Genomic DNA, 16,691 nt, shown 5'->3' with positions numbered 1-16,691 from the left:
CCTTCAAAAGGCAGAAAAGGTATCGCGGTGCCAGTTAGAACTGATTGATGTGTTACACTGCTTTCGTGCATGGCTGACATGTTAATTGGCTCAGAGTAAAAACACTATTTGTAGTGTAACTGAACCATGGTGTTATAATGAACCAGGCCCCTGACTGAGCAGCAGCAGCTGCATATGTTCTACTTAAAAAGAAAAAAGAAAGAAGCCAATGGTTATAATCATGCAAAAATGTCAATTATATATGATGTTTACTTGCATTATTATTGTTGTTGTGGTTATCATAATTGTTCTTGGACCATTTTTTAAAAGAAATTAAAAACAGAAAAGTGACTAATGTTGACACGTCAGCAACAATATAAAAGGTCACATTCAAGATACGGTTGTATCATTTTTCTTATTCTGAAATTTGTTTTGCTTCAAAGAGAATAACACATTCATTCATATGATTTAGCTTTTCTTTCCCTCTGTTGTACATCACGTTACTCCACTGTTATTTCATTTCTCTATGTTATGTGAAGATGAGCATAATGTGGGCTTTATGGACGACATTAAAGACATAACATGTAAGATTTCCACTGTCTTCCCCTTCCTCAACTCCTGCGTCACCTACAGATCCAAAATCCATATGTGGAATCAGAATTTTGAGTACTTGAGCCACTTATCACTTCTCTGCTCCAGTGGAGAAAGTTCATTAGCAGACAACTGGAACAGGAAGCTGTTAGTATGAAGGTGTTTGAGTTCATGGTTTACATTATTCCTACTGTGAGAGCAAAAAAACCCCCTGTGATTTCTCATATAACTGCCCCTGAAGGCTGCAGTGTTTGAACCTGATCTAAAATATCACGTCTATTCGTCTTCTGTCGTTGTTTTCTTATTTTTAAATAAATGATTTTCATGATTAAAACTCAGGTGATACTAAAAGCTTCAGTTCCGTTTTCTTTCCAGCATTCTTGGACCACACCAGTGCAACATGCTGGAGCAGGAGGCGGGCTCTCTGATGTGCAGAGATTTAAGCAAACGTCTGCTTTAGAGTTCATCAAGGTTGTGTTTGATGACTGAGACAGAGGCGGTACATTTATTTATTCATACTTTGGTGAAAAACAAGTGACTGAACAGCATACAGATATGTGGGTATAGGCTTTGATAATTTTTATCTTTGCTCTAGAAAACAAGTCCTGTTGCTGTAACCACACGGACGTCGTCAAAAGACGAGTCTGAGAAGCATTACCTTTAAGATCTACCAGATTTAAAATATCTCTAAAGGACAGCCGGTGGCTCTGCTCCTCTGACTGTCTTCAGTTTATAGCAACATTTGTGGCACATACACAACTGTTTGTATAATTAGTCTAAAAATACATACAAGTCCTACCAAAGCTGCTCATTATGTACAGCTGAGCTGTCCAACATGGTCAGTGCAATACAAGTAGTGTACAGTCACTGATTTTAAATAATAATCCTTCGTGATTCGTACGATTTTTTTCCCCCTTTTTTTCCATTCTTCTTATTTGTCCTTTACAGAGATAGTGGAATGATCCTGAAGTAGCATCACACAGGGAGGCTAATATATGATCTTAAAATAGGTTAAATCATTAAAATTTGAAACATGTGAAGCTGTGTCTGTTACTTCACTGGAAGAGTTGCTAACATTACTTAAATGGATGGTGACGTGATTTCTGTCACTGATGGCTTAACACCGACAAGTCAAAAGTTTGATTGGCTTTAGCAACGTGAGGAGACTGCCCCACAATGCTCGATGCTGCTCCAGGCAAAGTGATCGAGAGATTGAGAAGCAGAAGACGTTTACTTCTTCGATGTGTACATGGGAGTTAGAAGCATTGTTTCACTTGGACACACACACAGAGTCTGGTTTCCATGACTTCAGAGGACATTACATTGACGTATTTCCTGGAGACTTCCTCTAATCTTAACTACTACTGGCCTAACCTTAACCTTAAAACGTAGGTTAACCAATACATGAGCAACATGAGCGATACCTGAAACCAGTACCTAAAAGGGTATCTTAATGATTTTGGTAGAAGTCACTTTTTAATAATATTACTTAAGTGAAAGTCTCTGATATAAAATGTACTTAAGTTTTAGAAGTAAAAGTATTAAAAAAGTGTGGAGTTAGGATTGTTGTCTTTCAACTGGAAGGTTGTGGGTTCAATTCCTGGCTCTGCTACTCTATATGGGGCTTTGAGCAAGACACTTAACCCCTTGTTGCAGCAGCGTGTGAATGGCATAACTGTAGCGTAAAGCAGCTCAGAAAAAAAGCTCTATACAAATACAGACCATTACCAGCTCTTCTTCTTCTGATTTTATTTGGTAGTATCGCATAACAAAGATAGCTAGAGGAAATGTAGAGGAGTAAAAGGACACCATTTATTTAGGAAATGTAAGTATTTGTACTGCAGCAATCGCCTGGTTGCACCAATATTTACAGTGGCAACATTTCTGTGCCTTACTTCAGCTTTTAGCGAATGTGTGACTCACAAATGTGCACTCTTGACTAATTGCAAGCCATCTTGACAGTGCTGACCTTTGTGGGAATAGAGATCTGCAGAGTCCAAAGTGGACAAGGCTGCTGTAAGCTTATTAAATGTGTAATTGTGTGTCACTGTCGGCTTTTATTGCACCCCTGTTTCCTTTGTTAAAGCTGCATTAAGTAGGTAACGTCTGCAGCCGGTTTTGAGGCGATGATGATGATGATAATAATGTAGGAACAACTGTGTGACGTCAGTGTTACATTATTGTTTCAAATAATGACAGGCTTGAAAATGAAGAGGTGTTCATTCATTTTAATTGAATGCATTTTTATACAAAACTCTTGATTTAATAAATATATGGGGAAACAAAATACAAAATAAAAATAAACTATTGGTGTGAGAGTTTGCCACCAGTTAGCAGTTTCGTTCTACCCCTGTGAGCGATGCACTTCAGTTTTTGTATGAATTAACAAATCAAGAATCCGTCAATCCATCCAGGATCTGTGCTGCTCATCACTGAGGGTCACAGGGGAGCTGTTAAACATTTCCCAAGTGTTTCTTGGCAAACAATCTATCTATCTATCTATCGCTCTGGAAATATATTGACATGCGCAGTATTATGTACATTATTAGGTATGTTTGTCAGAGCCGGGTGATTACACACATCTCACAAAATGGCAGCTGTTGAGGATAGGGTGGCAGTATCCTCAGACTGTTTTCCATTTAGATGGATCGGTTCTCAAAAACAACGAGTCAGACGTGTGCAGGTGCATCGGAGGTGAGCTAAAACATCCAGTGGGACAACTTGAAAGATCAGCGCTGCTTTTTCTTCCGTTGCACAGGTGCTGACAGTCACACTGACTATACAAATGACACTAATTCCACTGATATACTGTTTGTTTTCAGGCACATAACACAACCTAAAATATGTCGATGAAAAGCTGTATTCCCTAACTGTCCACTGTCGTCATGATGTTTTACTCTGCTGTGCTGGAAAGCTTCAGTGCAGCTTCTTAACAGTCCAGTCGAAAGCTACAAGTGAGAACATGGTGAGGACAGGAATGAAAGTAATGGGTTCTGTACTCAAACTGGCAAAAAGGATCGGAAATGACTCATCACAAACTCTGTTTTCTGAATATAATCTGTTGCCGTCAGATACCATCTATCTATCTATCTATCTATCTATCTATCTATCTATCTATCTATCTATCTATCTATCTATCTATCCCTTGAGCTCTATCCATCCATCCATCTGGACCCAGACAGCATATCGGTGTGTGTCAGAGGAAGGAGGACATTAAAATTGATTTACTGTTTTATGGGAAGCCTGCAGTGACAAAAAAGGATAAAGGTGATGTGCTAACATTTCTAATCTCCAGTCAATATTCTCGTAGGACACTTTGGATGATGTGATTTAATGCAGCGTAAAAGGACAGAGACGATTGCGTTGTAGCAGTTGAGAAACTCATGAACCCATAACGTCCCCACCATAGCAGTAAAATCACGTTGGCACATTGGATCCTTTTTTTCTTTTTTCTTTTTCTTGTTGAAATCATCAGGGGAATGAATGGTGAGACTTAAGGACCTGACATGAGAGTCTCTCGTGTCTTTATACTGGATACCTCTTGGTGTCAGTGAGAAGCCGTGGCACACTGTCCACAGTGGCTTTTGCTTCAGTTCGATTTAAGACAACAGCAGACATGATGTCACAGAGACAAGCAGGTCCTCATCACTTACTCCAGCAGAACACCACCGCCGCCGCCGCCACCATGTTGTGAAAGTGTAAGTCCAAGCTGACAGATATTCATCCCTCCTCTTTTCATGAGTCACTGCATTACAGTGAAACCTGCAGCCATATAGAGGAAAAGGAGCAAATTGTGAAGTGTATAAAAAAAAATAGTAAAACTCTTGCTTGAGGGTTTTGACTAGTGGACTACAGAGTATATTGCAAGCAGAAAAACCGCAAAAGTGTTTTGGGGTCATTATTTCACGGATTTGTTCCAGGGCCTCAGAGTCAGAATGATGCAGCACGTGTACAGTGTCAATGTATCTTCATTACTGCCAATTAATGAACACACATCAAGGCTGGAGGGTATTTTATAGTGGATTAGTGCAATCTGGGCTTCTGGCAAATTACGCGGGGGTACTTCTAACTTTTGCCACGTGCGTGCGTAAAGTGGATGGCAAGGCGCGCACACGTGCAGCACATCACTGCGGGCAACAACTGCTGTCAGACGCATTATTCGGAGTAGGAGTGAGGGCTATGGACGATTCATCGACCGATCCGCCTCTCAGATTGGAGTAGTCTTATGAAATAACACTTCATGTTGACTATATTTGTCTCATCTGAAAATGACACGCACGGACAACAAACGGTGATTTTCTCAGGTGTCCGACTGACCCCAAGATCAGATTTAAGGTTTGATTGTTTTATCTGTTCATTTCTCAGTCGGATATATGGCTCATCTTTGGATTGAGTGAAGATAATTCCTCAGCGTCAGGTGCGTCTGCAGCGGGAGACCAGTGGAGGTTTGGAAACTTGCGTGGCGCAGGAGACTGTGTCTCTTTTCTCATCGGCGCTGTCACACACAGAGAAAGAGGGAGGGAGCCATGGTGAACTCCCTCATGCTGGCGTTCAGCTTGACTGTGATTTTTGAGGTGGCGAGAGCTCAGAATGACACGGAGCCGATCGTCCTGGAGGGAAAATGCCTCGTGGTCTGCGACTCAAACCCGGCCACGGACTGGAAGGCTTCGTCCTCTCCGCTTGGCATCTCGGTGCGCGCAGCCAACTCCAAGGTGGCTTTCTCTGCAGTCCGGAGCAACAACCACGAGCCCTCGGAGATGAGCAACAAAACAAGAATAATATACTTCGACCAGGTTAAAACTATTTTGTCAAACCGTACACATGAGGGGGGAGGAGTGGTCAAATTTTATTATCACTTTGCAATTAATTTTTATTATCACTTTGCAATTAATTTGCAAAAATACTTTGTCTGCTCGCCTCGTTTCAGTCCTTTGTGTGTGTTTTATCTCAGTGTTGACTTGTAATGCAGAGTTTAAAGTGTTGCTGCTGAGTTTAGTTGGAGATGCTTGAGAGTGGATTATGTCTGAGAGGGCGAGCATCCTGCGGAGGCTGCACACACACACACACACACACACACACATCACTCTGGCTCTTGCTACACCTCCAACATCGCACACGCACGCGCACCATCACCTACATAGCAGACCCAAACAAATCAAGCAAACAACAAGGCGGGCTTGATTAGTCACACAGAGGTGGGCAGTGTTAGGTGTTTGCAACAGTATCACTCAGCGGATCCTCTGCCCTCTCATGTGAATTACATAACATGATCTCAGACTGTGAGTGCACACTGCAGGTAATCTGATTGGTGTGGCCCATGAGCATTCTGTTGCTATGTAAGCAACATTTGTCAAAGGTTAGTGCACAGCTGAGCCTGCGGCACTGTCTCAAACAGGTGGGAATCAAGTGTTTGAGACTCCACAGAGCTGCTGGCTCCATCAGCCGCCGTGCACCGTATGTAGTCAATCTGACTTAAGAGAATCGAAGAAGATCTCTGGCACTTGTGAGACAGCATCAAGTGCTGTGCTGTGTAATCTGACTGACATTAAGGGATCCATCATTAATAGCAAATAAAATGGAGGGAATATTTTTGATTTGCTTTTGATTATTCTGCATGTGTCACTATGAAGAAACCTACTGATTCTTTCTGTCTTGTCTGTGCACAAAAACACTCCATTTCAAGTGGTGTTTGGGATTATCTCATTTTGTTTCCTTGTGGAATGGAAAAGTTGTGAAATTTGTTTACATATAATCCTAAAGATTCATTGTTATAGTGCAGATTATTTACACACCTTTTTCTCCTTCTCTCTCTCATAGATTCTTGTGAATATAGGAAACTACTTCACATTTGAATCAGTATTTTTGTCCCCAAGAAAAGGAATCTACAGTTTTAACTTCCATGTCATAAAAGTGTACCAGAGTCAAACCATACAGGTACTGTTTTTGTTTATTTTCCTCGGCTGTATAAGTGATTCACATGCATTGCTTAAATAATCACAAAATGATCTCAAAACTAATTGTAATAATAATAATGATAACCAAAAAAAGTGTGTTATTTCTTTCGGTCTATATTTGGGCAGGTGTTGCAACAGGGGCAGGCAAATCAAGCATTTGCCTGGGGCCTTCAATTGAGAGGCCCCCCCCCCGAGGGTAGCTGAATACTTTAGTCCACAACAATGACACATTTGCGAGAAGATTGCTTGGGGCCCCAAAGTCCCTCGATATACCTCAACTAGTCAGACAGTAATACTTTCCCCCTTCTTTTAAACGTCCAGTGTGTAACATTTAGGGGAATTTATTGGCAGACACTGAATATACTACACGTGATCAGCCACACCATGACGATGTGGGAAAGAGTTGCTGAAGCTCAACTAATGAAAAGAAGTGAAGATCAACAGAGAGTACCACAGATGCAGTGTTTGCTTTCAGAGTGTTGATGGAGAAGTATAAAAAAGGTCAGAAGGAGTTGCACGGTTTCTTTGTGGATCTAGAGAAAGCGTGTGCTCTGGTGCCAAGAGAGGAACTGTGGTATTGTATGAGGAAGTCTGGAGTGGCAGAGAAGTATGAGAGGGTGGTGCAGGACACGCATGAGGACAATGAGACACTGGTGAGGTGTGCAGTCGGAGTGACGGACGGGTTCAAGGTGAAGGCGCGGTTGACAGATGAAGTCAGGAGTCTCCGTGCTCTATGATGTTTGCAGATGATATTGTAAACTTTAGTGAGAGTAGGGGGGCAGGTACAAGAGAGACTGGAGAGGTGGAGGTATGCACTGGAGAGGAGGGGAATGAAGGTTAGACAGGATAACTGTGTGTGAGACAGTATATGGACAGGTGAAGAGGCAAGAGGTAGAGGTGGAGGAGTTTAAATACCTGGGGTCAGTGGACAGTGCATAGGAGAGGTGAAGAAGAGAGTGCAGGCAAGGCGGAGCGGGGGAAGACAGGTGTCAGGGGCGATGTGTGACAGAAGGATGGCAGCAAAAGTGAAAGGGAAGGTCTACAAGAGAGTAGTGAGACCCGCTATGATGTGTGGCTTGGAGACAATGTCTTAAAGACAAGAGGCAGAGCCAGAGCTGAAGGTGCTGACATTTTGTGACCAGGATGGACAGGATTAGAAGTGAGCATATTAGAGAGACAACTCAGGTTGAACGGTTTGGAAATAAAGTGAGGGAGTCATGGCTGACATGGCTTGGTCACATGCGGAGGAGGGATAGGGATTATATTGGACAAAAGATGTTGAAAGATAGAGCTGCCGGGCAGAAGGAAAAGAGGAAGACCACAGAGAAGGTTCATGGATGTTGTTAAGGAGGACATGAGGACAGTTGGTATAACAGAAGACGACACGAGGGATAGGGTATAATGGAGGCAAATAATCCACTCTGGAAGAAGTGTATAATTGATTTAAAAATAAAAGAAATGTTTGGTTTTCATAGCCTTAGGCTGGGTTCATACTGAATTCATCACGTGTGTAATGCATAATGGCTGAAATGCTTATCTGGTGCATGTGGCGCAGCTCTGTGTGCGACTATTGCAGGGCTTCTGCCTCGTTTTAAATACGGTTTACCTTAGAGGTAAAAAAAACTTCAATACTCTAAATACTCCACTGTGCTGGATTAGATGCCAGGACTCATCAGTATGAAGTCACTCGTCTGTTAGTCCTGCACATATTTAATGTCACTAATTGTTACACACTGAACCTTTAAAAAAAAAACCCAATAGTTCACTTTATCCCACTTTCTCTGTGAACGTGTTTTATGAGCCGTTTTTCTCGCTGACTTAAGAGCGCGTGCACTCATCAGCAGCTGCATTTAAAAGTAAACTGTGAAAACACATCTTCTTAAGTATTCCTTTTCTACTGTTGATGTAATTATCATTGTTTAATTGCTTGTTTCAGGTGAATCTAATGTTGAACGGGAAACCAGTCATCTCTGCCTTTGCAGGTGACAAAGACGTAACTCGAGAGGCAGCCACCAACGGAGTTCTGCTTTATCTGGAGAAGGAGGATAAAGTTTACTTAAAGCTAGAGAAGGGCAACCTCGTCGGTGGATGGCAGTACTCGACGTTTTCTGGCTTTCTTGTGTTCCCCCTGTAAAAGACAGACGATTGTAAGCTGACTGACTTGTTCATAATGTGTTGTCGCTGTATAATCAAAACATTACCCGCTGCATCGATTGGCTCTCGTCAAATGGGTGAAAAAACGAGAGACGGAAATGGATAACATCAGAGAGAGGAAATAAGACTTTGGAAAATCACTGACAGTCTCTGAAGTGCTGAGTCCTGGTCCAGATGAAAGAGACTTGGAATGTTCCCTATCCCTGCTCTACACTCCTGTCACTCACAGAGCCTCTGAGACGAACATCTCATAACATGCCTAATGTACTTTTCAAACTTGTTGGAATATGTTTAGCATACTGATTTCCGTCACGACAACAGTTTCTCGCTATACATCTGCCTTTTCAGTGTAAATTGTATATACCTGAGTTTAATGTGCTACAGTGATCAGGATGTTGGGGGACGGAAAATAAGTGCGGACAAAGCCTGTGAAGGAAAAAAATGGAAGCCATAAAAGAGAGCTGAGACTGGAGTGGTGTAGGTCACATTATGTTTGTGGGAGTAGCTGGGTGTAGCTAATGGTGAATGGGCCTACATACATACATACACACAGTACATCAAACAGCTGCAGTGAGACATCAAATAGACACAAAGAAATGCAAGAGAACTACAAAGGGAACAAAATGGCTACAAAGAGACACCAAATGACTGCAAAGAGACAGAAACCTACCACAAAGTGATGCAAAGACAGACTCTACGACTACAAAGAGATGCCAAATGACTTGAGAGACACGCAAACAACCTAGTTATTTGTACTAAGATGCCAAACAACCACAAAGAGAAACTAAATTACTTTTTTTTTATTATTATCTTTTTTTTAAGTCTGCAATGTTTGCTTCAACAGTGGAAGGTTGGGAAGCGTTGTACATGTCTGTGTTGAGGGCTCATTTTAATTCAGGGGCCACATTTTGGCACAATTTGATCTCAAGTGGGCCGGACCAGTAAAATAATGACATAATAACCTATAAACAACAAGGACTACAAATTTTTCCCTTAGTTTTGCATCTTTTTACAAAACATATTATGAAGTTTTACGAGAAAAATAAATGCTATTTTCAACAATTATGCCTAAGTTTACTATGGACACATTTGCATTACAACTTACAGATCACAGTGGATCTACAAAGGCACAAAACATTTAGCCACATGTATCTGAAACTAAAAAAATTAGCATTTCGGACATTTTCACAAATTCAAATTCACATTTAACACCCCTGGTTTATGGGCTCATTGTGTCGGAATTGATCATATTTACATGTTTCTTTGTCTCTTTAAAGTTACATTAATATTCCACCATTTTATTTTTCCCACTAAGCTCAATTGTTTAGCATCTTTCAGCTCCTAGTCTTGTTTTTTTGGTCTGCGTCCTTGCTGTCAGTGTTTTTGTTTAATTTTTTTTGAGTCACACAGCGTTAGTGTGTTATTGATTTGCTGGCAAATACAGGAAATGTGTTTGTCGCTGAAGAGTAATGTGCGGGTGGAGACCAAAAACAGAGGTAAAACGTCATGTGATTGTTCGATTTACATCTGTTGCCTGGAAACACGAGTACAAATGAATTATATATTATAAATATAAATATTGTTATGTGTGGGCTGGATGTGTAAATACAGATAAATAATAGCCAACACATTTGCCACATTAAAGGAGCTGTATGTAAGTCATAAAATGGCAGCGATCATGCTAAATTTAAATACCGGCTTCACTGATAACAGCGGCAGAGCCAGATGATTCACAGTTTCATTTATAGCCTGCAAATAATACTTAATACTTATGTTGTGGAAAAAGAGCAGATCTGTCTTTTTGCCGGACTATTTCCTCAAACTACTTGGCAACCTTGTGTCCCTCGGGCGGTGGACAATGCTTTCCAATATGTTTTCATTTGGATTGCAGTACCTGTTTTAAACTGTAGTTACATGTCTTACATATAGCCCCTTTAACTTCAAAAAATCCAAAAAAAAATCTTAAATACAATATGTTTCAGTGTTATTTTAACAACATGTCATTGCTGCTCCCAAGTGGCCAAAAAAAATCAGTGATTTTAGGTGTAAGATTAGAGAAAAAATAACTGTTTTGGTCAAATGTTAATAAAATAAATCATGTTTGAAGTCACTGTTGCCTTTGTCAATATTTAACAGACTATGATCCTTTCTTGACCGTGTGCCTAGACATAACGATAAAAACATTTATAATGCCCTACACTGGCTGTTTTAATGAAAGAGCAGATATTATGGGTAAAACAAATACAATATGTTGTCACTGGATCACGTAGTTCATTTGAATGACATTGCATTTCTCTTGAAACGTACATCTGCTGTTGAAAATGTGTGTTATATATAGATGTCATTTCAACCTGTGTATTTTATAATAAATCTTGCCAAGACACCTCATGGTTTATGGATCTTAATAAAGTTTAATAAGCATCTGAGAGCCTAAATTGGATAATGTGCTGATAATAAACAGATTCCTGTCACTGTTAACAGGCTTTCACTGGACAGTCTGCAACTAATGAATTATTAAGTTCCTGAACAGTCGCTCCTGAGCTCACAGCGTGTGATGGCTGTCCCACTCATGTCTGTCGGCCTTAGTTTTAGAGCGGTGTGTTCTGCTGGTGCAGTGCACAGCTGCATTGTTGCAGAGGCTTTTTTTCATAGCTTATTTTACACCAGTTCCCCCATGAAATAATCATCCCCACCCTTATCAGCTTCCTCTCACAAGTGTTCCTGGTTTCTACTCTCGCTCATCTGATTTACAGCTACACTTACGTCACGCTTCACACCAACAACAAGAAAACAGTGATCAACACTGGCACACTGCTATTAATATCACAACAAAGAAATACCTTCTCTCTGATTGACTCAGACGAACAGTGCAGTTGACATGATTTTCATTTTGTTAGTAAATTTATCTTAAATACCGAACACTGAGAGCTCCAATGAATCAACATATCACAGAATTATAGCTATTGACAATGAATATAATCACGGTTTTCTATTCAGTCTCTTTTTAAACGTTCAGTCGTCCAATCAAAGCTTTTTATACTAGTAACAGGGGCGTCATTTAATCTTTAGAAAAGCACAAATGAAATGATCCTCTTAAATTGACAAAACCAATTAAAACTGGTAAATTAAACAAATGAAGGAAATTAAGACGCACGGATGTTAGAAATATTTTGGATAATTGCAGAATTTAAATGCTAATTCAATTGTTTATTTCATGAATAATAATCAATCAGTGAACAGACACAGAGATAACTGTATACTTTACTACATTTCAGAGATAATTGATTTTATTGTGAGGCCTTATGAACAAACCTAAAATGTTTTTTTCCCCTTGTGCATGTTTTGCTCAAAGTTTTATTGCACAATTTCAAAAGAAATGAGGGTGTAAATATACTCTGAACATGAAATGTATGTTGTTATTCCCAAACGATGTGACCGCTGACTTAAAGCACCTCCATCTTCTTTCTGTAGAAATGTGCTTATTATCAATGAAATCGAGTCCCCACAGTTCAGAGATATCCTGGCATTCCGTTGCCGAGTCATGTGAATGTGTGCAGGATATAATGTGGTGCTACATTCCCATGAATAACCACCATGTCAAACGTGCCAACTTTGTCCACTGCATTACCAAATAACACCAGTCTGAATGCCCTCACTCTCGAAGATCTCGTATTCCTTGGGAAATAAAGAGGCAGTAAATGTTTTGAACCGTGTTTTGTGATGCCATGTTATGTTTGGGGGAAAGCAATAACCCTCTCTTAATGACTGATCCCAAAATCATTTGCAGGGAGATTATCTGCCGCTGTGGTTTGATTTGTTTCCGGATGCGTTTAGGCTGTCAGACCGACGGTTTCCAAGATAAGAAAAGATCCTGGCAGAAAGTCATTTTAAGCAAACTGCATATCTTTCGACTTTACATGAATTTCATTAGGCAGCAAACAGAAGGTTATCTGGAGAAGTTTACACTCGGTGGTTTTATGGTTGTGTAGCTGTGGGACAAAACTCTGCAGCAAAAACGGAGGAGGATTTCATGAGGTCCTACAGCCCTCAGAGCCACATGGTGGTTGGTGTGCTGTATAGAATTTCAAAACTAATACTGACCTTTCTCCTGGCATTTTAGATGACAATTGCAAGATGTGACTGAATACATTGTCTCTAAACATAGCACTTTACATAGATTGCTTCCTGCACTTGGTTTGAGATGTGCAGAGCACTGTTCACTTTGATTGCATCCAGTGGGACACATAACCCCTGAATTGAATTATAACTCTGCAATCCAAGGAAAAAAACACAACCATGAAGCTTTTCTAAACAGACAAAAATGTCCCAGGTGTGGTACCCACTCAAAAAACATTGCTTTTCATGTGTTGTACTGCATTTTGAATTACAAAAGATATCTTGTCAAGCGGATAGAGCAAACTATCCTAAAAAAAGTTGCACTGATCCCGTAACATCTTTTTTTTTAAAAAAAAAGACAAACAAAGTAATAAAAAGACAGACATATGTAAGGTTTGTCTTCATCAAATATTAAAGATCAAGATGAAGAATTTTGCCAATACTGCCACCCTACTCTTATTTACTATTGTGTGAGATTCACAGTTACGTCATCAAATTATTATTCCTGTACAGTTCTAGCACTACTTGGCTCGGCACGGCTCGACTCTGTTTTATGCGTGACACGTGACGAGGAAAGCAGTTGTTTCGGTGTACTGATTCATTAGAATCAGTTCATTAAATTAGATTAGTTCAGTACTTTTTTAATGTTGTATGTCGTTTGGCTTTATAATACATGCATTTATTCTTATGTTCTCTGTCTTTAAGTGACTTATCTTATTGCTCATAGAGGGTAGTTTTAATTCCTCATAATCTCACAGCAGCACTCTGGACTTGAATAAGTAAACAACTTTCAGATTAGGCTGCTACGTGCTTCAGGTAAGATACAGATGTGAGTAATGTGACTCTGACTCATCGCTACACAACAGTATCAGGCAACGGCAACAATACTGCAAACCCAATACGAAAGCGTCACTACGACATGGTGTGAGAATGAGGTTGATCCCCTTTTAAGCGAGAAAGACATTTTGAGCACATTTGGACAAATTAAAGGGAGGGTGTTGTATAAAGCACTTCTACAGTATCAGTACACTGTTGATCGCTTTCTGTGCGCTCCCTCTGCCTCTGTGCTTTTTCTGATAAGAGGTGTGTGTGTCTTTAAATGAGAGACGCCGCATTGACAAAGTAGCAGCTGGTGTTATGGCATCAACCTGTAAGACACCTGGCTCACGAGAAGACGCCTCATTACGCAGTACGCAACAAAGCATTGGACAGAATGTTTCGTTTGCATGTGTTTGCCCTATGTCAGCTGGGATTGGCACCAGCAGCCCTGCGACCCCCATGTGGAGGATAAAGCGGTAAACTTTACAGATAGTTACAGCGTTTAGAAGCATTTAAAGCAGCGGCTGAGATTAAACTTCCAGGTGGCTGGAAACACAACTGTGCTCGATCTGCTGGATTTGTAAACAGGCAACAGTAATTGCTATAATCATGGACAAAATGATGTCCATGATTTGTTTACATCTTATTTGTGGCCAAATATTCAATTCCTACTGTTTTAAAAACCTAAATCCCAAAGAAACATCATATGCAGGCCTACTGTCATTGATCCGCTCTTTCTTCTATACATAATATTACTGCACATTTGTTGGCAGTTTTTTTGAAAATAATAAAAAATAAAAATAAAGAATTATATGTTAATCCAACAATGTCATTGTCCATATGACGTACTCTATATCACCCTTATCAGGTTTAAATAATAGTTTGTTTGCATTTGCACAGTAGCTGAATAGGTTACAGTAATTACGTTGTCTTTTCAGAACTGGATGGAATGCTTTCATTTGAAGTACTTACAAACAGAATTTCATCATGTGAGCCATTGTATTTGTCATCTTTTCAGGCCCCTGCTACATTAAGACATGAGATTTTTCTCCGTTAGCGCCTGCATTTACTCCTGTTTCATTATGGACACACTTTAGTCAGCTTTGGTAATCTTGGTCTTTAATGCTGCTGCATTATACATCAGAGAGATCAAGTCATTGGTCATTAAATAATAACATGTTTTGCTTCACAGACTTCCAGAAGAGATATTTATAAAACCATGCTTCACTTACAACTAAGTTCCAAACTGTTTTATTAGCTGTTCTGAAATGTGTACTTTTTCCACACCATGGATATGAGCAGAATACGCCACTATTGTATGCAAATACGTTTGGAGTAGAATTGCTGATTTGCTGGGCTTTAGGATTACTAAACACTGCCTGTTTGCATGCAATGTGGTTCTTTGGAGCATCTCAGTGCCTGCAGCATGACTCATTCTGAATAGTAAGCTCATTTGGCGAGGCTCAGAGGCTGGGGTTAGGGTCAGAAGGTCTGCTCTGGGTAACTAGCAGTCAGTCTATATGATGGGATTTCAGTTGGTTCATTACTCACAGTGCTACCTTTGTAATTCAGGCAGCTGTCTGTATCCGGAGGGACTGAGTGCTGTGGAGAGAATGGTAGATATTTTTGGCAAAGGATAGACAGGCTAAATCACAATATGTCCATCAGTCCATGTTGGGCTTATAGAAAGGATTTTCTTAGGCCTTTAGGAGCTAAAAAACAAAGGCAACTGGACTTCTGTTATGCTCTCAAAGACGTTTCGCCCCTCATCCAAAAGGATTCTTCAGTTCAATGCTTAGGTGTGTGGATGCGCCTGGTCTGGGACCATGGCATAAGTGGACCACGTGAAAATCCGTCCATCCATCTTCTACCACTTTATCCTCAACATGAGAGTCGGGGGCTGTGTCAATCTCAGCTGACATGGGGCAAAAGGCGAGGTTTACCCTGGACAGTTCGCCAGTCCATCACAGGGCTATAGAGACAACCATTCACTCCGTCCACCTACCCCACTGAACTATGGAACTATATCATATTATCCTTTGCCATTTTTCATAGTACAGATTTATTGTGTTTCACAAAGGTGAACAAATGAACCCTTACACATCAACAGTCGTCTCAGACAAATGGAAATAAAAACAAGTCGAAGAATCCTGCAAAAATATATATTTATGGGAGATGTGTGGGTTTGTATCAGTCACAGACGGCTTTTCTGCAGAAATAATCATTATCAGAGCAATAATCTATAGTCTTCACTGAATATGCTAGTTTGAAATCATATTTCTAAATCTGTTTTTGTAAGACAATCCAGTAGATATTAGGGATGTTCTCACAATAAAAACAGACGCAAAGGATTCATGGAAAAACCATCCCGGTTGCCTTCCTCTCAGTACTTCTTCAGCGTCTCGGTGACATTAACCACAGATGACATGCCCACCTCCCAGGATGCCGATCTCTCCCTCGAGATGCGGGAGTGAGAGTAGAGTGAGAGTGAGACGAGTTGCATTATGTACAAAAAAAAAACCCCAGCATCATGTTAATGGTGATCCGGATGGCATGATGAAGACAAATGGCCTTTGCCACATTATCAACATTTGTCTGATGTGAAACCCAGAAACAAGGCAAAAGAGAGGGGGGGTGGGGCCACTTTCTGGCGCGGGAGCTCAAGAACGACTTGAATCAAAAGTGCATTAGTGGCTTTCATGCACTATAAGCATGGAAGTTATGAAGGTGGATAAATATAAAAAGCATCTTGCAGCCGGAGAAGACAGAATATTCCGCTGACAGTGATGAATGCAGGAGCAAGTAGCAATAGTAACAACAATCAGCCAGTGACCTTTACGACGCTCCTTAATCTTGGATGCAGAGAAACAGTGTCTGATGTGCTCTTCTTAAGCCTGGGAAACACCATTACAATGATCAGCTGACAGCAAGGAGTCACTCGACTATAGCCATCGAGCCACCGGCACACATGTTCTGTTCCAGCTTGAGAGGGAATTACTTTTCCTTAGTTGTCTGTATTTATCTCGTAACTCAGTGATCACATGCACGCTAGACAATCATGATAGCACAGCGATTTCA

At 40.5% G+C, this 16,691-nt stretch overlaps 1 protein-coding gene across 1 annotated transcript; it reads left to right on the top strand.

Moving 5' to 3' along the window:
• The first annotated feature begins 4,940 nt into the window (after positions 1-4,940).
• cbln4 (cerebellin 4 precursor) lies at positions 4,941-11,061 on the top strand. Its single transcript, XM_044037809.1, has 3 exons — positions 4,941-5,363; positions 6,388-6,504; positions 8,461-11,061. The coding sequence occupies exons 1-3, from the start codon at positions 5,097-5,099 to the stop codon at positions 8,656-8,658; spliced, it is 582 nt and encodes a 193-aa protein (XP_043893744.1). The 5' UTR covers positions 4,941-5,096; the 3' UTR covers positions 8,659-11,061.
• The last annotated feature ends 5,630 nt before the right edge of the window (positions 11,062-16,691 follow it).

This window comes from Solea senegalensis, linkage group LG11 (assembly GCF_019176455.1).
Source record: "Solea senegalensis isolate Sse05_10M linkage group LG11, IFAPA_SoseM_1, whole genome shotgun sequence".
Lineage (NCBI taxonomy): Eukaryota > Metazoa > Chordata > Actinopteri > Pleuronectiformes > Soleidae > Solea > Solea senegalensis.
The sequence above is the reverse complement of the archived record's forward strand: the minus strand, read 5'-3'. Positions and strand labels throughout refer to the sequence as shown.

Excerpts from the sequence above, each read along its gene's own strand:
- cbln4 (XM_044037809.1), top strand. The coding sequence starts at position 5,097 with ATGGTGAACTCCCTCATGCTGGCGTTCAGCTTGACTGTGATTTTTGAG. Across the intron at positions 5,364-6,387 it reads GAATAATATACTTCGACCAG|ATTCTTGTGAATATAGGAAA; the intron begins GTTAAAACTATT and ends TCTCTCTCATAG. Across the intron at positions 6,505-8,460 it reads ACCAGAGTCAAACCATACAG|GTGAATCTAATGTTGAACGG; the intron begins GTACTGTTTTTG and ends TGCTTGTTTCAG.